The sequence below is a fragment of the Leptonychotes weddellii genome, chromosome 3, assembly GCF_054177405.1.
Source record: "Leptonychotes weddellii isolate Sample4059 chromosome 3, ASM5417740v2, whole genome shotgun sequence".
NCBI classification, from domain to species: Eukaryota; Metazoa; Chordata; class Mammalia; order Carnivora; family Phocidae; genus Leptonychotes; species Leptonychotes weddellii.
Window position 1 is genome coordinate 111,647,829 of NC_138371.1, and position 19,338 is coordinate 111,667,166.

At 40.0% G+C, this 19,338-nt stretch overlaps 1 protein-coding gene and 1 long non-coding RNA gene across 6 annotated transcripts in view; one reads left to right on the top strand and one right to left on the bottom strand.

Annotated features, from left to right (window-relative positions):
* B3GLCT (beta 3-glucosyltransferase) overlaps positions 1 to 19,338 on the top strand; it is a 116,643-nt gene that overhangs the window by 53,851 nt on the left and 43,454 nt on the right. For both annotated transcript variants that reach the window (XM_081815427.1, XM_081815426.1), the window contains exons 8-11: positions 4,821 to 4,884; positions 10,113 to 10,232; positions 11,923 to 11,992; positions 18,326 to 18,439. In XM_081815427.1, coding sequence (XP_081671553.1) covers positions 4,821 to 4,884; positions 10,113 to 10,232; positions 11,923 to 11,992; positions 18,326 to 18,439 — 368 coding nt within the window. The remainder of the gene's footprint in view (positions 1 to 4,820; positions 4,885 to 10,112; positions 10,233 to 11,922; positions 11,993 to 18,325; positions 18,440 to 19,338) is intronic.
* LOC145720754 (uncharacterized) overlaps positions 1 to 19,338 on the bottom strand; it is a 43,809-nt gene that overhangs the window by 11,653 nt on the left and 12,818 nt on the right. The window contains exon 3 of one of the 4 annotated variants that reach the window (XR_014143954.1): positions 15,561 to 15,909. The exons of the other annotated variants lie outside the window; for them this stretch is intronic. This is a non-coding gene — a long non-coding RNA (uncharacterized LOC145720754). Of the gene's footprint in view, positions 1 to 15,560; positions 15,910 to 19,338 lie in introns of those variants that run through there. 4 annotated transcript variants of the gene reach the window in all.

Here is a 19,338-nt window from a genome sequence, read left to right on the forward strand (position 1 = left end):
CAGGGTGCACGTACCCCTTCGGATCCCTACATTTGTATCTTTGGGGTAAATACCCAGTAGTGCAATTGCTGGGTATGTATGGTGGCTCTATTTTCAACTTTTTGAGGAACCTCCATACTGTTTTCCAGAGTGGCTGCACCAGCTTTATTGCTTTCCTTTTGACTAACTTTTAAACCGGGTGGATAGAAGTAATCCATGTTGAACACATCTTTGGCTCCTCGGACCTTCTTAAAGGACGATTTAGCCCAACTCATTGCTTGGCATGCAGGCAGCTCTGTTCTACAAAACCTGTTCTATAAAACCTCTTGGGTCTGTAAATTCTGCCCTCTGGCTTCACTGCTTATAAGCTGGAGAGGCAGTCCGAGTCCTGGCAGGTTCTCTTGGCTCTGGCTCATGCTCATCTTCTGACTACCACATGCTCACCATGCGGCTAACTCCCAGGGGCTTTGTGAACTGGGGCTGCAGGCTCTGCACTAGCCAAGACACACGTCTTCTCAAGGGGAGACTGTGTTACGGACAGCTTGGCGCCCTGTAGAGGTAGTTGTACCCACACATATCTGTCATCTTTACGAAGTCATTGAAAACATCTGTTGACAAGTGCTGCTTCTTACTCCCTTTCTTGTCAAGCTGAGGAATATTTTCTGCCGAGATGTGGGAGAGGCCGGAGGGCCTCATGTCACTGCGGTAGGGTATGGAAGGGACCGCATAAGGGAATTGGGGCCAAAAGACTAATCTTCCATACAAGTTCCAAAAATTTCCAGCAGTTGCCCTATAACTCGGGCATGATCGAGGAATAAGGCGCCAGTTAACCTTCTGCATTCAGTGTCATCTGCTTCCATAACACTGAACGATTGCCAACACACTGCACAATGTTTGTAGTTAATTAATATCCATGGTCTTCTCTGGCTCTCCTCCCTTTCCCTTCCAGCAAAAACAAAACAGAATGAAAATGTAGGCTCCCCCAGAGTACCAAATTCAAAATTCCAGTTACCTGATACCATACTTCCTTTTTCTTGTGATGCAGACAAGTAATCCAACAAACAAAATAATGTAACCCATCTAGCATAGCAACTATGGTATGGCCAAGATCTATTTAAAAATGGTTTTCTCATAGGAGATTCTATACATTCTTCAAGAAACTGGTATTATACTTAGAACTAAAGGAGGCATAAGGTATCAATTAGCCCCACTGGCTGCAAAATTGGATCTTCCCAGTTGGTTTTTCCCAGTTCCAAAGCTAATGTGCTATTTCTTCCTGTTATAGTTATAACTAATATGGTTGTAATTAACTATATTAGTTAGCATGCTGGATTAAGGAAATATTATTACTGTAATTGGAAGGTGAAGTCTGTGTTGGTTGATGCATCCTACTGTTATTGAGGATGCTGGTTCTCTCTCTCATGCTTAGTGCACAGCCTCCTGAGACCACATACAGCAGCAGTTCATCCTAAATCTGGGTTCTTCTTGTGATTCAAGGCAAAAAAGGCTACATGTTTCCGTTTGTTTATGTTCTGTTGTTTATGTTCAGCAGTGGAGAACCTCTCTAACCACTGAAATGTAAGTGCTTATCTTCAATCTCTAGTTGGATCTTGTCTGATTGAAGTTGGTTGGGTCAACTTCAGGCATGTACCAGCTCCTGGACCATTAACAGTTGCTGGGAATTTCAGTGCTTTGGTTGGGATCAAATGAATTCTGGCCCTGGAGCCCAGTTATTGGGCTCAGTAACTAGAAGTCTCTTAGGAAGAAGGAAGGGGAAGTTCTGTATTGTGTAGGCAGTCTACCACACAAACTACAGGAGTGGGGATTCCCTCTGCCTCCTTTCCTTGATTTTATGGCCCACTCAGTAGGTAGGTCAACTGTTTATAGTTACTTACGTATTTCTCCTGCTCAGGTCATCAGAAAAACTGGTTACTTAAAAACATTTCACGACACACACTTTTTTAGACTATGTCCCACCAAAAACATTATTTGCCCTAGCAATCCTACATTAGTGAGTTTTGATTTAACACTGCCTAACATTTCCCGGTGATCCATCTGGGTGATCTTCTAACAATAGTGTCAATAAAAGAATATACTTGCATTTTTGGAGAAATTTCCAATAAGATGATCTCTTCAAATAGGTTGATGTTATTGTTTTTTTCTGTTGTTTTTCCACCAGTAAAACTTACCTAGATTATTTTCAATATTTTGCTCCTTTGACTAGCTCACAAATGGGACTATAAAAAGTCAGCTAGGAACTTCTAATATGGAGTTGAAGGGGCCCCCTGTCTGTTGCAAGTTTCCAGTCTTGCTGGTTATGTCTTTAGAGCTGTGTTATTGGGACATGACTTAGTTAGCTTTCTAAAAATAGGAAAGCTGAATATCAAACGTCGTATGTGCCAGGAACTGAATATTTAATGAGGAGATATTTTATCTAAGTAATTGGAATTTCTGACCTTAACTGTGTGTGTGTGTGTGTTTTGGAATTGTTGGTTACTGAAATTCGCATTTGGAAAACCCTTGTGCTGTCTTGTTGTATAGAAAAGTGAAACCTAGTTCCCACTTTTAGGACTTGCCTTTTAAATCAGGTGAACGCCCTGTACACTTTTAGAACTAAAAACACATTTGCAAGGTGACTGACTTAGGCTCCGGGTGTCAGTGAGGCTGACTCATCATGACCTTCGTGATGCTGAGGTGACCATCACTTAAGGTTATGGTTGACTGCATGGGCTGCTAGACATAGCCACTTAAAAATGCCAGTCTACATCTTTGTGTGTCCTCAAATTAGTCGTTGTCCATCTTAAAGAAATTCAGTGCTCTTCAAGTTTTGCCCCTCTGAAGTTTCCCCCAAATACAAATTTTCAAGAATTGAATGAGAAAGAAACTTAAAAAGGCAAAAAAGCAGAGAGCATGTTTAGGGTAACAAGTCAGAGGTATTTTGTTGTCTAGGAAGAAGGGGCCTGTGATGCAAGGCCATATAACAATGGATGTCACATGCCATTGGGTTCCCATCCCAACTCCGTGTCCCTTGCCTCTGGCAGGAAGCCCAGGTATGACTTTCTGTCTTCAGAGTCTGAATGTGGTCTGATCGGATTTTGAAGGCTCTTGGCATGAGTCCAGATTCCAAAGTTACCTTGATATTGTTTATTTATAAAAACTAGCTCTAACTGAGCAGACTTCAAACTGGATGAGAATCCATACCAGGGTGGATTTTTTTCTGTTAATATATACCGGGAGTGTGTCTGAGAACATTGTCTCTGTGTATCCTCACCCACTCCTACTGACAAATCTGAGGGCAGGTATTGAGCAGGAATGTGACCGAGATTACGTGGGCTGTTTGGATCTACCCGCCACCAAGCTGCATTAATATCTACTCCAAGACAGATGCTTTAATACTAAACATAAATTATAACCTGTGTCCTTTCTTTCCTCTAATTAAAAGTAAATTTTTAAGGAAGTCTTGGGGTGCTTGGGTGGCACAGTTAAGCACCTGACTCTTGGTTTCGGCTCAGGTCATGATCTCAGCGTACTGGGATCGAGCCCCACTTCAGGCTCCGTGCTCAGCATGGAGTCTGCTTGAGATTCTCTCTCTCTCTCTCTCTCTGCCCCTCCCGCTTGTGCTGTCTCTCCCTAAAATAAATAAAATTAAAAAAAAAAAAAAAGAAATCTTTGTGGTTCAACTAGGTTGAAAATTCAGTAAAGAGTTTTGAAACTTATTTCTACTTTTCCTTTTAAAAGGAAAAGGAGTGTTAGCAGTTAAAATTTTGCAGTTAAAATATGTGTTAGGGGGTTTGTAATTGAAACCGATGGTCTGGTCTCTAGCCTATGACAGATCTAGAACCATATGGTATTTCAGCGGTCTGCATAAGCATGTAATTCTACCTCACACAGCTTGGAATCAAAGAATATCTTGCCCTCATTCATTCAGGCTGCTCACTGCGTGTTCCTTTTGGCCAGGCACAGTGGGCAGAGCTGGCGATACAAAGAAGCTATAGCACAGAGAGGAACGTATACACAACAGGATGTGTGTGATAAAGTTAATGGAGCTTGCTTCCTATTCTGGGAGCAAAGGAAGTTTCCATTTATGCCGGTGGGCAAGTCTGGCAAAGTTCCACAGAAAAGGTGTCCTTGAGTTTGATCTTGACGACAAGTTTGCCATGTGAAGGTTGGGTGTGGGTGTGCCAGGCAGAGGTACAGCAAGAGAGAACAGTGGGCAGGTGTATGCTGTGGGTGTAGCGGGTAAGTACGGAGACGCTAGGGGACAGTGGACGGGAATGATGGGCTCTCATCTGCACTAGAAGGAGCCACTGAAGATTTCTTTTAAGAAAAGGACTTGAAATGAAATGTTTTTTTTCTTTCCACAAACCATATGCGCTCTTCCCCTAAACACTCCACAAGCTATAGTTCATTTGGGTTATTAAAAGCACAAGACTGAAAAGTAGCAACTTTTGTTTCTCTATCATGCAAGCTTTTTTTTTTTTTTTTCCTTTTCTGTCTTCTTTCTCTGTCAGGAGTTAATACACTTATCAGGAGTCAATAAACTTTGTGGCTTTGTTTTACATAAGGCATTTAATTTATTGTATTGTATTTTATAGTATTTGCCAGATGTTGAAACAATGAATGCTACATTTGCAAAAAAAGGCTTGCATTCATTTCCTACTCAACAAAGAATTCCATTTTCACAGTGCTTTGCCTCAAGGAAATATGAAACTCTTAATTTTATCTTAAAATGTGTGCTTTTAATCTGTTTTCAAACATTAGAAAGTCTCACTGTGTTATTCTTGTTTGATGCTTCTTCTGATTTAAAAAAAAAAAAATCTCAAATTGTATCTATTTTCTAGGCTTACCAAGAGGTTAAAGAGTGAATCCCTGAAATCCGACTTTACGATAGATTTAAAACATGAGGTACGTCATGGTTTATTTGTCAAAAGTCTTAGTAATCAAGAATTCATGTGTTTTGATATAAGAGGTGGCTTTTTTTATTCCCTGACAGCACACCCCTACCCCCCAATGCACCTATGCGTGTCTCCCCACCAAGGTAATTCTTCTCCAGAAAATTAGGTCTTTCCCTGTACGCTCATTTTAATCATGTAGGTGGAGGAGGAGCAGTGAAAAAGATTGCATCCGTGAATCTTGATTTTTTTTTTTTTAAGCTAGGTGGAGGGGTGCAAAGGTGGATTTCTAAAAACAAGCAAAACTGCCATCAGAGCACCTTTGCTCTTATTTGGTACTTTGGCTGCACAATGCCTTGGTCACATCTTTCTCCTTGGTTCTCTGGGGCAGAGTTGAACCAGTGGGTCCCAAGCAGGCAGCCGTGCGTGGCATGCCATTTGGGACCCCAGCATCCCTGGCATTTGGGGGACACCTGTGACCAGCCATCCTGGAGGCAGGTGTCCCATCATTAACCATTCCAGGAGCATTGTTAAGAAGGTTTCTTCATGGGTTTCATTCACAGGCACATGCACATCTGACTGCCTAGAACAGCCCCACCTTTCGCTCTGTAGGAACCTGTATCTTAGGACGGGGGCGTCAGTCTTGACATGTCACTCAGGCCTGGAGTGCCGGCAGCATGCCAGGGGCAAAAGGGCACTCACAGGGCTTTACCTTCCTGGCTGTTTGCATGTGATGAAATAGCTTACTGGGGGAGAAATATACATGTAAAAAACCTTTCTTCCTTCCCATAGAAAGGAAAGAATGACTAATTGAAAGCGCAGGTCTGCCTAGATATTTTTAATGAAGAGTGAACTTTGGTATAGCTAGCCAGGTTTGGGAATCTATTAAACACTAAATACCTACAAAGAATATTTCTAACGTATGTGAAAGGTATGAGGATCAGTCAAAATATCTGTGTAATCGCCACCTGGCTTAAGAGCTAGAACATGACCAGTCACTTTGAAACTACCTGAATGTGACGTTCCTGCGTCCCCTTCGTTCTCACTAGTAAACACTTTCTGGAATTCTCTCTTCCTTTTCTTCATCTTTTATAGCATATGACTGTACCTCTGAATAAGACATTATGCAGTTTTGCATCCTTTTGGACTCCAGGTGAACAAAAGCGTACCATGAGTATTGTTCTAACTTGGAACTCATCCACGTCGGTATGCGCAGTGGCTCTAATGAGCTTACTTCCTCTTCCGGCAGGAGTCCCTCCTGTGACCAGAGCAGTCAGCCTACCCGTTCTCCTGGTGGCGGGCTTCTGCACTGCGCTGTGTTCTCTGCTATTACACTCATTACTTTTAGGGGGTTTTTTGGATGTGTGTCTGGACTGTCATTGGCAGGAGTTTCCCTAGGACAGGGGCTTTTAAACTTTTTTTTTTTTTTGCCTCTGACCCATTTTAAAAAATACATTTTTCATTGCGACCCGGTATACTTGTGTGTGTTGTTACTGTGTTGTGTTACTGATTTCTAGCTTAGCATTATTGTGGCCTATATAACAGTAGCTAGAAATATTCTTAGGCTTATTTTGTGGCCTGGTTCATGTTTACTTTTCATGAATGGAGGAAAAGATGTATATGCTAAAATTTGGGGGGGGGTATAATAGTGTCTTATTAGATTAAGGAAGAAATAGATTTAATCTCATAAGTTAACCTTCCTTCCTCCCTTCCTTCTACTTTCGTCTGCTTGATGTATCATTTATTAAGGGAGGAATGGGAAGATCTTCCATAATAATGGTATATTTCACAGTGTCTCCTCTTGTAACTTCCAACTCTTGCTTCTTTACTCTGAGACTATGTTAATTAATTGCATACAAATTTAGAATCTTTACACCTTCTTATGAATTCATCTTTATTTCTTGTCATGCTCTTTGCCCTAACATGTATTTTGTTGCTGTGACTGTTTCTATACCAGCTTTCATTTTGGGTTTGCTTTTTAATTATCTCTCATCTTTTTCTTACAGCCCCTTTGTGTTCTCTTTTAGATGCATTTCTCTTAGGACATATCTTTTTTTCCTCCAAGTTTGCCAGTCTTTGTCTTTAAACCAGGTAGCAAATTTACACTTACATTGAACATGATTACCATTATATTTGAATTGATTGCTAACACTTCATTTACTCCCCCCCCCATTTTCTCTCTGGCTCTTTTAAAAATTTCCTTACTATCTATATAGGATTATTTTTTGTTCTTTTTCCATTTTTTTCCTCCTCTGCTATTTTGGAAGTTCTGTCTGTACCTTACTGGTTATTTTAAATATTTTAACATGCATTCTTAACCCAACAAAGGCTAAGTAATTGATGTCCTAAATTCAAGGGACTTAGAATCATTGGACTCTGATTATCCCCTTCCCAGTTTTTTAAAAAAAGATTTTATTTATTTATTTGAGAGAGAGAGAGAGAGAGAGAGAGAGAAAGCACGAGAGGTGGGAGGATCAGAGGGAGAAGCAGACTCCCCACTGAGTGGGGATCCTGATGCAGGACTTGATCCTGGGACTCCTTCCTGGGACTCTGGGATCATGACCTGAGCTGAAGGCAGACACTCAACTGACTGAGCCACCCTGGAGCCTGTCCCCTTCCCAATTTATATGGTCTTTATTAATTAGTATTTTTGTTCTTTTTTTTAACCCCTCAACTTAAATATTATCTTTATTTTATGCAATTCACATCAGTATTAGCTTAACCATGTATTTGCCACTGTCTTTGCTTGGTATCCCATCTTACTTCTAAGACCTGCAAGGTGGGATCATATGTTTTTGGACATTTTAAAATTTAAATTCAGTAAATTAACATATAGTGCATTATTAGTTTCAGAGGTAGAGTTCAGTTATTCATCAGTTGCATATAACACCCAGTGCTCATTCCATCAAGTGCCTTCCTTAATACCCATCACCCAGTTAGCCCATCCCCCACCCCTCTCCCCTCCAGCAACCTTCAGTTTGTTTCCTAGAGTTAGGAGTCTCTTATGGTTTTTCTCCCTCTCTGATTTAGTCATATTTTATTTTTCCTTCCCTTCCCCTATGTTCATCTGTTTTGTTTCTTAAATTCCACATATGAGTGAAATCATATGATAATTGTCTTTCTCTGATTGACCTATTTCCGCTTAGCGTAATACCCTCTAGTTCCATCCACATCATTGCAAATGGTAAGATTTCATTTTTTTGGTGGCTGCATAATATTCCTGTGTGTGTGTGTGTGTGTGTGTGTGTGTGTGTGTGTGTATACCATATCTTCTTTATCCATTCGTCTGTCGATGGACATCTAGGCTCTTTCCATAGTTTGGCTATTGTGGACATTGCTGCTGTAAACATTTGTGGTGAAGGTGCCCCTTCGGATCACTATGTTTGTATCCTTTGGGTAAATACCCAGTAGTGCAATTCTGGGTCATAGGGTAGCTCTATTTTTAACTTTTTGAGGAACCTCTTCCAGAGTAGCTGTACCCAGGTGGGGTCATTTTTATTCTTCTGAGGCACATCCTTTAGAGTTTCCTTCAGTGAGGTGGTACATTCTCATTTTTTTTCCCTTTAAAAACATTTATGTCCACTTTGTTCTTGAAACATAGTTACCTTGTGTTTACAATTCTGGGTTGTCCATTATTTTCTGTCATCACAGTGGCCTTACTACACTGTGTTCTGGCTTCTGTTATTGCTGTGGTGTTGGGAAATCAACGTTGGTCTCACGTGGCTTCTTGGTAATCCCATTCTCTCTGCCTGCTTTTGAGATGTGTTTGGTGTTCTGCAGTTTCACTACTAGATGTCTAGGCGCTGACTTTTTTTTTCTTTTTTTTAACATCCTGCATGGGATTCATTGACCCTTTCCAAAATAGGATTGTTAGGTAATTTTTGGAAATTCTCAGTCATTGTCTTTTCAAGCATGTTCTCACCCCAGTTCTCTCTGTTATCTCCTCCTGGATCTTTAGATGTGTGCTAGCGCTATGAATTTTTCTCTTACATTTCCCACCTCTGTTTCTGCTGTGCTCCATTTCAGATAGTTTGGGGGCCTTCATCTTTTAGTTCCCTAATTTTTTATTCACCGGGGTGTAATACGCTGCTTATCCTAACCATTACATTTTTCATTTATTGTTTTTTATTTTTAGAATAAAAATTTAGTTCTTTCTTTTCAAATTTGCTTATTTTATATAATCTTTGAAAAACTTTTTTGCTAAAGTTTGGAAATTTTCTCTTTATGAAAATGTAGTAAACATAGTAATTTTATAATCTGTGTTTGATAGTTCCAAGACCTGCAGTCTTTTGGGTCCGATTATGTTATGTCTGCTGGCTCTTGATCATCAGCTCACGTCCCTGTACTTTCTGTGATTTTTCTCTGAGTAGTCTTGCTTGGAACTGTATCTGTGGTAATCCTCTGAGTCCTACATTAAGGTGTGGGTTCCCCAGGAAGGATTTGCATTTGCTTTTCCTACTGCTACAGGGTTCTACTGACTTGGGACCACTTTAAATTACTGTTTGAAGTGTTTTAGACCACATTGGTGGCACAAATTAGGGAAGTCTGGTTTTTGATTACAAAATCTCAGAGGAGATTTGGAGATGATTTTTCCCCTCCACCTAGCTCCAAAGTCCCAGCTTTATGTGGTGTTTGCTCTTAAACACTTCCCACCTTGGGTGAGTCATGGGCTTTATTTTCTTAACCCCCATCAGAAACTCAGCATCACCAGAGTTACCATCCACCTACTGAGGGAAACTACCCTTGATGCCCTTTTCCCCAGGCTCTTCCTTTTGCATTTTTGTCCTCACAAGTTCCATACTTTTGTGGCAATTTAGCAATCCATTTAAAATTATTTTAAAGATATTTTATCCAACAGTTTTAGATGTTTTCAGCAAGGCAGTTAGTCAAGGTATGTAATTACCATACTGCAGAAAACCAGCCTCACGGGAATATTTTCTTTCATCTTCCACTGCGATGTTTTAGAAACCCTAAAATAGCTTCCCTGAAATTGCTTATGACAACTTTGGAATTGTTTGGCAGACAGAATATGGATTCTTGTTAATAAAAGATTAGATTGATCCACAGAAATTGCTATTTTTATATCTAAAAAAAATCTGTTGAATAGTGTCAAATTGATATGGTTCAGTCTAAGTGCTCTATAGAAGACGTGGTCTGCTTTTCCTTGAGATATTTTGTACCTTCTTACACTTGTGGTGTTGGCCAGGTTCTTTCATTTGTTGCCGGCTCCTATCCTGACAGATTGCCCTCTACATCTGGGACAAAGGCGATGGGCCTCCCCTCACTCCAGTGCCTGAGTTCTGTACAGATGCTGTGGACTCCTACTGTGCCACCACATTCCATTCTTTTCTACCACTTTGTGTAAGTAATAGAAGAAAAACTTCCTCGCATATCAAAGGAAAATCTATATGCTGTGCATAACGTTGTCCTAGCACTTTAAGTATCTACTGAAAAAAACCCAACATTCGTTATGTGCCAGGTAAGAAGTAGAGATCGTGTTTCTACTAATAACAGCCCTATCAGGTGAGCACTGTTGTTCTCCTAGTTGACACAAGAGAAGAGAGAGGCACTGAGAAGTACTTGTTCAAGGTCACACCGTGAGTCTGGGGGAGGGGCAGGGAGGACTGTGAGGGCACAGGCTCACACCGGAGCCTCCGTGCGGAACTGCCTGCCACAGCTCTTCGAGTCAGTATGCTGGAGTCATTTCTCTTGATGATTCAGCATGTGTCTACTGGAATTTCTGTTCCACTTCCTAGAAGGGTGATTTCAGACATTTCCTGCTATACCTAAGCCTTCTCCTCAAGCCTGTCTCCTCTCACCTGAAGACCTTGATTTGGTCTCACCTTGCACTGTCCAGCAGAGCTTTCAGAATGAACTTACTTGTTACGGCATTCGCTTGGTCCAGTCCCCAGGATGAGCCTGAAGACCCCTGAAACTCACTAAGTTGTTAACAGTTCTTTCTCAGAAGGGAAAATATATTCCTCACCCTCAAATGTTGTCTGTTCTTCTCAAGGCGGTCACACAGAAGTCTGTGTGTTGCATATTCAAAGATGAATATATGTATACACACACATGCACACACACACACATATTGCAGTAATGGGAGAGAATCTGTAATATTTTCTTAGTTCCTGAGGGGGAAAACCTGTCTCCTGTCTTTCTAGACATGATGCTTGCTTGTTTTTTAATACTCTTTTGGGCAGTCTGGTGGGGTCAACCTCCTAGTGTCTTGAGTTATACGACAAAGCTGTGGTTAAATGTCACTATAAACTGGCCCCAGATGATGTTTGAGTCATGATTGAATATTATGAAAGGCCTAAGACATTTGATAAAGGGGTCAGAACACCCCACGAAGCAGTCCGTGGCCTTGAGTGTAGGCTGTCCACAATCCCCCTGTGTGCCCCTTTCATCTGAGCGGTCAGCTGGGGCTAGGCCAGCTCAGGGCTCCATAATTGCTCCTCCTTCCTGGCGCCCAAGTGTTTGAAGTAATCCTCCCTTTGGCAGAAGACAGAATGTTGCTGTAGCCTAGACTTGGGTAGACAATAAAGGGGCCATAAAGATACTTTGAACATTAAAGTGAGACCAGCCCCACAAGAGAGAGTCTGCTCCTGTTGTACACAAACACAGACCACTGGTTTTCTCCCTTTGTCAAAATCTTCACCAGCTGGGAAAAGGAAAGGGAAGGTGTCTAGCATTTATTGGGCAGTTATAATGTGCTGAATAAATGTAGCAATGACAGCGGCTTCACTGGTGGCTATTCTGACCATCTTCGAAACGAGCAGACTGAAGTCAAGAGCTGAAGAATGTTGTCTGGATGACACCGTGTGCACAGGGCAGGGCTGGGATCCGGGCCCAGGTCTGGCTGACGTCAGAGTACTTGTCAGCTGAATTACAGTTCCTGTTTTCCCCTAAAACTTAATCCCGGAAACAGGTTTGATGTCCTTGACGTTGGTGAAGGTCACCTCTACGGCATGCGAGATCTAACGGGTGTGAATGTGGGTGTTAATATGACACGGACTCATATATGCATATATGTTTTCTTGTTTTCTAGGGAAATCCAGTGAAGAAAGAGGATATATTTTTTGCAGTAAAAACATGCAAGAAATTTCATGGTGATAGAAGTAGGTTTTGTGTTATTCCTTTTTGTTGAACTTTTAAAATCCCAACTGCCTTAAAAAAAAAACAAAACTACAAACCAGAGAGAAACTCAAGAAAGGGATAATGACATATGTACCGTTGAAGTGAAAGCAGTTATTTAGTTAGTATTCCTCATCATACCACTTCAATCACCAAGATCAATTAGAAGGGACTGTTTTGTGTCGAAACATGAGTGGCCCTAGCCCTTCTGAATACTGTTCAGAGCAGTGTTTTAAATTGGAAATGGGAAAGCACAGCTGTGGCAATCTTGGACACAATGTGTGAATAACAATCCATTTTGCAGAATAATGTCCTATCATGTCCATGCACCGGCTCTGAACTGTATGAACAATGTTAGAGGGGATTTCAAGGTGAGAGAATGCCAAAAAAAGGATGTTTTCTCAAAGACATCTTTTTACATTATGGTAGATGCACACTTGGGAACTTTTTAAAGATACGTATTCACTCATGAGTGGATTATATTGCAGAAAAGGCAAGAGGTGGCTTATACACAGCGGTCCCTTCTTAAGAAAATCTTGGCATGCAGATGAATGTTGTTTTTATTCAAGTTTTTGGTGTCATTACAGAATTCTAAGTTATGGTGATAATGTAAAAGAAAAAGCCCATCCTAAATATAAGTAGACATAATTTCTTTCTTTTTTCGCCTTATTTCAAGCTGCACTTTTCTGAAATTGAAAATTAGACAGTCTTTTGCATTTTCTAATTTTAGCATTTATTTTAATTTTTTTCCATGAAAAGACTGTCGATTTCATCAAGAGTGTGATATTTGTGTAGAAGAGATTTCTAAACCAGCTGTCGTTTTCGTGGGATTGGAGCTATGGGGGAAGTTCATTTATACTATTTATTTGATAATATGATACTTAAATATTATACTTTAAAGGGGAACATTTTACAAATAAAAAATATTGTAATTTGGGATTGAAGTATTCAGATATTAACATCAATTAAAATCTGGTTATGATGTGTACAGTATCATACAAGTATGTAACTATAAACCTTCATATTTACCTAAAATAGTCATATAAAGTGCCAAGTCCTATTAAATCAACCTAATATATGCACTCATTATACAAAGAGTCCTAAAGATTATTAAAAATCAATATAGTAGTTAAAATTTTCATCATTCACAAAAATTAACCTAGATTTAATATCCTTTTGCTTTTTGGGAGCAAATCTGGGAGGGCGTTTGGGGACAAGGTTTGACATATTTTGTAAAAAAGTATCAAAGGAAATGAATGAAGGGACTGCCTTTTTTTTTTTTTTTTAAATAGCCCGCAGAAGTGTTCAAATTGATTTATTTGATCTTGAAGCTGCACTTGGAAGTAGTGACTGTTTTCATAATATTGATGTTAAGAATGGTGGTGGTGGTGGTATTTTCTCTTTTGAAACATTTTTCAAGTGACAGTAAAGCAGTAAAATTAGGGATCATCCCTGTTGTATTTTTCATATTCTACAGAAATGAAAAAGAAGTTTGCTAATTTTAATTTAGTAATTTTGAATGATCTATTTATTGCTTTCTTATTTGCATCAGGTTGAGATAATCTTTTCAGATATCCATCAAATGCTTTTACATTTGAATTTCAAGTCAAAGGTCTTTAAAAATTACAAATCTTAAAAGCCTGTTAGGAGCATTAAAACCAAACCTCCCAAAGCTGGATGCATTAATTCACTGCTATGAATTTGAATCTGGGGTCACCGAAGCCTGAGACTTAATTAAAAGGTGTTATGAGGTTTTCACGGTTGGGTTTCTGTGGCAAGCCATCTTTAAACTTGGATGTTTGTTTGAAAAGATAGTCTGAGGCAGCAGGATTTTAGGGACTTTGATATCCATATTGCTGGATAGAAGTGAGCCTGCCAGGCCACTGGGCTCCTCTTCTTTTTTTTTTTTTTAAATTTTTTTATTGTTATGTTAATCACCATACATTATATCATGAGTTTTAGATGTAGTGTTCCGTGATTCATTGTTTGTGCATAACACCCAGTGCTCCATGCAGAACGTGCCCTCCTCAATACCCATCACCAGGCTAGCCCATCCTCCCACTCCCCTCCCCTCTAGAACCCTGTTTGTTTTTCAGAGTCCATCGTCTCTCATGGTTCATCTCCCCCTCCGATTTACCCCACTTCATTCTTCCCCTCCTGCTATCTTCTTTTTTTTTTTCTTAACATCTATTGCATTATTTGTTTCAGAGGTACAGATCTGTGATTCAACAGTCTTGCACAATTCACAGTGCTTACCAGAGCACATACCCTCCCCAGTGTCTATCACCCAGCCACCCCATCCCTCCCACCACCCCCCCCACTCCAGCAACCCTCAGTTTGTTTCCTGAGATTAAGAATTCCTCATATTGGGCTCCTCTTTTTCTTTCGGAAGACTAGTCTAACCACCAGTTGGCCCAGAGAATTATCCAGTAATCATATTCGTTACATTGACAACACCATGTTAACTGCGTCTGCTCATCTTTTTTACATTTTCTGGTGTGTTTTTTACATACATTGTATCATCTGCCTTCATGGTGACAATTCCTTATGATGTGATAATTAACGTGATTCCCTTGATCATGTAGAGAAAGCGGAGTGCGGGACAAGACGCAGCTGGCCCGTTCTTGTAGACTGTTGAGTAGGAGAGCTGGGATTCAGGTTTTCTGGCTCCAAATCCCAAATTCTTTCTGCCACAGCATAGCTGTACTGTCATCTCCTTGGATGTAACAATCTTAACACTTGATAAATGGTATTTGATATTCATGTTGACATTCTGCTAGACTCAAGGCCACTTTTGACTTGGCCAGAAGGTGGGAATGTAGGCTTTCTATTTTCAGTAGCAATGGGGAGAGCCAGAAATTGAAATCCACGGAGGATCTAAAATATAAACCAAGCTGGGCATTCAGACTGCCACCCCTGTCCAAGCATATAACTGCTATAGTCAAGCCGAATACATGGACTGGAGTGGGTTTTTTCTTTTTTCTTTCCCCGTGCACTTTGTGGTAGAAACACTTGAAGTTACAAAGGCCAGATGACAATGAAGGAAAAAGACCCAAAGATAAGACTGGGTATTTATCTTTGAAAAACTGAGAGTTGGCTATACGGTTGGTGATGTATCTGGTGGCAGGTTCTCACTTGTGGGTGCACTGCCCCTGGGGACAGCAGAAGACCCCTCGCAATGCCCCCCATTCCTGACTCCTTATAATGTCAGCCATGTCCAGGGTGAGGGTGAGGGATGGCACGTTCTGTTAAAGGCTCCAGTCAAGGCAAGGGAAAATATACGTTGAACTCATTTTTTATATTCTCAATGAAGAATTGATAATGAGGCAAATTCCAAAATTAAAAAAATTGTATTAACATCTTGTACCTTTTTTGCTTAACGGTGAAACAAACGTTTATGTAACTGCTTTGTGTCTGGATTCTGATTTAAATGAAATAAAGCATTCTTGGGACACAGCAAAAATATATTCTATCTTTTGGCTTAAGAAAGAAATACATATTGACACCATTGAAATAGCAACACACTCTTGAGATGCAAGCAGTTAGTATAGGGTTTTAAGAAACTTTAAACATATTATATAAAGCAAATTAGGCATAGCATGTAAAATTATATTTAAGTGAGGAGAAGGTCTCTGGAGTTTTAATATTCAGCTTCTTCACTTCCTCTTGGATTATGTGTTTTTCCACTGTGTGACGTGAGCTGTCAGAAAATGTTAAGGATTTTTTTTGCACCATTTTGCCACACCATTCCTGTGAGTGTCTTAAGTATCTGGTGGCAGCCACTGCTTTGTTCATCAAGTGCTGGGTCGTGAGATGCTCTCCTGCTGCAGTCCCCTCTGATTAAAGAGGTAAAATTGCTATTTGCTCAGCCTTTCGTTCCTTTTCACAGCTTCCTGAGCACCTAAAAATAAACACTTTATTCCTTTCAGATTGAAAAAACAAAACACCCTGTTATCTTTACCGCAGTCATCTTGTCTGGAAGAAGCCAATGTGAACAATCTTATTGAAAGGGGTGTGTGGTTAGAGAGGCTTACAGGTACTGGGCTGTCTGCTTATTTCAGACATGAGGCTTGGGTTACAATGCAGCCAGGTGGAAGGCTTCACTCTGGGTCAACTGATGTGATCAGATTAATTAATTGAAGAGAGGGAGGGAGTCAGGTGCCGCCCTATTCGGATCTCCCCCTGGCTGTTGAACCGATAAAGAGGTTCCAAGATTGCCTGAAAATGTTGTTTTAGATCAGCCCCCAAGGGATGCCTTTCAGTCTTACATACACCTCATCTTTAAAATCGGGGGTTGTGTCTTAACCCTCTCCGGAGGAGAGAGGCACAGCCAGGGTTTTGTCATTGACGTGCATACGGAGACAAGAAGTCCATTTGTCAAGTGAAAAGAGCAGATACCTTAACATCGAGAGTCATTCACATTTGACTGTGGGGTAGTTTTTGTACAGTGTTTAAGTGTCTAGTTCATTTTCATTTGTAATCAGTTTGCAAGTAAATTCATCGGGGTAAAAATGTATGTTCTGTGCTTCCTAGCGAGACACATCTCCTCCTGCTTCAAGTCTGTAAAGCCATGTGGAAGATTTATACCATCTGTGCAGTGGGGTTTGTTTTTTCTTTAATAGCACAAGTTTTACTTTGCTCCAATTATAAGTTATCTTGTGGTAAACCTTGAAAGAGGCATTCACTAGTGTTTTATTAGGGGGTAGAAAGTATGCCTCTCTGTACTGAAAATGAGATAATTGATCATGTAACTATTGAAATATTTTCTCAAAGTTTAATATACTTAGGAACACAGTGCCTCAATATAAAATATTTTATAACTAGAATGAATTCAATTTAGAATTCAAACATTGCTAATAAAATCGACCAATATTTTAAAAGTATTAAGTAACTTAGAATCAACCCTAGTTAAAAATAAAGGCTTTACCTGCTGTTATAGAAGACTTAGGCTTAGCTTTAAATTCTTTATAGCTGCCAGATATGGCAAATGCCTCAGGAGTTACAGTTATTAGGGGACAGATGATAAAAATTGTTGAATGCTTCTGGGATTATAGAATCATAGCACCCTACTATATTAAAATGGCTGGTGTATCTTTATATGATTCTTAATGGTGGCAACAGTCTTGTACCAAATGATGAATTGCCTTTATGGATAAAACCTTCCTTTAAACTAGTTCCAAAAATAGCCTTAAGCCAGGGTCCTGGGATCGAGTCCCACATTGGGCTCCCTCCTCGGCGGGAAGCCTGCTCTCCCTCTCACACTCCCGCTGCTTGTGTTCCTGCTCTTGCTATCTCTGTCTCTGTCAAATAAATAAATAAAATCTTTTTTAAAAAAAAAAATCTCAAAATACTGACCTGAAGATTTAGTTCACTGGAGTGGAGGTTCTTAAACTGCCAGGGTTTGCAATCTAGATAGGATGATTTTTTTTCTATTAAAACAACAGAAACCTCTTCTCAAAATTTAGAGATGCACAGATAGTAGCTAAAAAATATATATATAATAATTACGCAGATATTTGGTCGGGTGAATTAATATCAAATAGTGATCAGGTAGAATTCTGTCAAATGTGGAGACAGGAGATGCTTAAAATAGCTTTAAATTACGGAAAACTGGGAAAGTTTTCTGTTGTTTGTATTTCTTTTATTAAAACAATTTATCTGTTAATGGTAGTGGTAAAAAATCTGCAGTTGTTCTCAATCTTTTTTCTTCCACATTTTTCAGAAGTGTAGCACAAGAATATCAGCTATCCTAGGCAGTGGTTCTCAGTGGTAGGGTCATTCCCTGGATAGGATTTCGTGGTTCTGTTGGAATCGTTGGGTGGGGACGTGAATAGTTTGAGAAACCCCCTACCCCCCCCACCATCGTAAGGGAGACATATTTGCATCTCAGCCAGAAACGCAGAATATTCCCATCCCTTAGAAGTAATTATATTCCTCACCCCTCTAAGAAGCATTTGAAAAATCCAGTTGTGAATTTTAAATGAAATAGCCTATGGGGGAAAGAGGAAAATTAAAACACTACAGTATAAGCAGATTAGGAAATGGATCATTACATGGACTCGAGGAATGAGGAATCACAGGAATGAGAAGGGTTGGGGTTTAACGTACATTGAAAACGTCTCAAGGAGAGGGTTCCACGCAGGTGTTGTCATCGACCAACAACCTGACATTTCTCAGGGTAGGAAAAGCATGCAGGTTGGGATACCCGAAGAACAAATAATGCTTCTCCTCCTTTATAGGTGATTGTGCTCCCCTTCATGATGCTAAGCTTTCCTGCAGAACTGTGCCAGTGACTGTCACTCCTCTCATTTTTTCAGTCCCCATTGTAAAGCAGACCTGGGCGGGCCAGGCAAGTGTCATTGAATACTACAGTGATCACGCAGAAAGTTCCATTCCTACAGTAGATCTGGGGATTCCCAATACAGATAGAGGTGAGTCATTAATTCATACTACTCTTATTCAGAATGTCCATTATCCTAAGTTAGGATAAAAATGAAATATCTTATAAATACTATGATTTTTGCCTTATGTAAGTTTCGCTTCTTCCCCTCCCAACATCTTTACCCATGGATATGGATCAATTCTCTCAGATTAAGAGCTGCTTTATAAGTATTAAGAAAGGTTGTAAGTTGTTAGGCCATGTTGATATGACTGACTGAGCATATGACAATTAGGATTATTTAACATATTTTTTTATACCTTCATAATTCATTGTGGCCATTCTGACTGGTGTGAGGTGATATCTCATTGAGGTTTTGATTTGGATTTCCCTGATGCCAAGCGATGTTGAGCACTTTTTCATGTGTCTGTTGACCATTTGGATGTCGTCTTTGCAAAAATGTCTGTTCATGTCTTCTGCCCATTTCTTGACTGGATTATTTGTTCTCTGGGTGTTGAGTTTGATGAGTTCTTTATAGATCTTGGATTCTAACGCTTTATCTGATATGTCATTTGCAAATATCTTCTCCCATTCTGTCGGCTGTCTTTTGGTTTTGTCGACTGTTTCCTTCGCTATGCAAAAGCTTTTTATCTTGATGAAGTCCCAATAGTTCATTTTGCCTTTGTTTCCCTTGCCTCTGGAGATGCATCTAGCAAGAAGTTGCTGTGGCTGAGGTCGAAGAGGTTGTTGCCTGTGTTCTCTTCTAGGATTTTGATGGATTTTTGTCTCACATTTAGGTCTTTCAACCATTTTGAGTCTATTTTTGTGTGTGGTGTAAGGAAATGGTCCAGTTTCATTCTTCTGCATGTGGTTGTCCAATTTCCCAACACCATTTGTTGAAGAGACTGTCTTTTTTCCATTGGACATTCTTTCCTGCTTTGTTGAAGATTA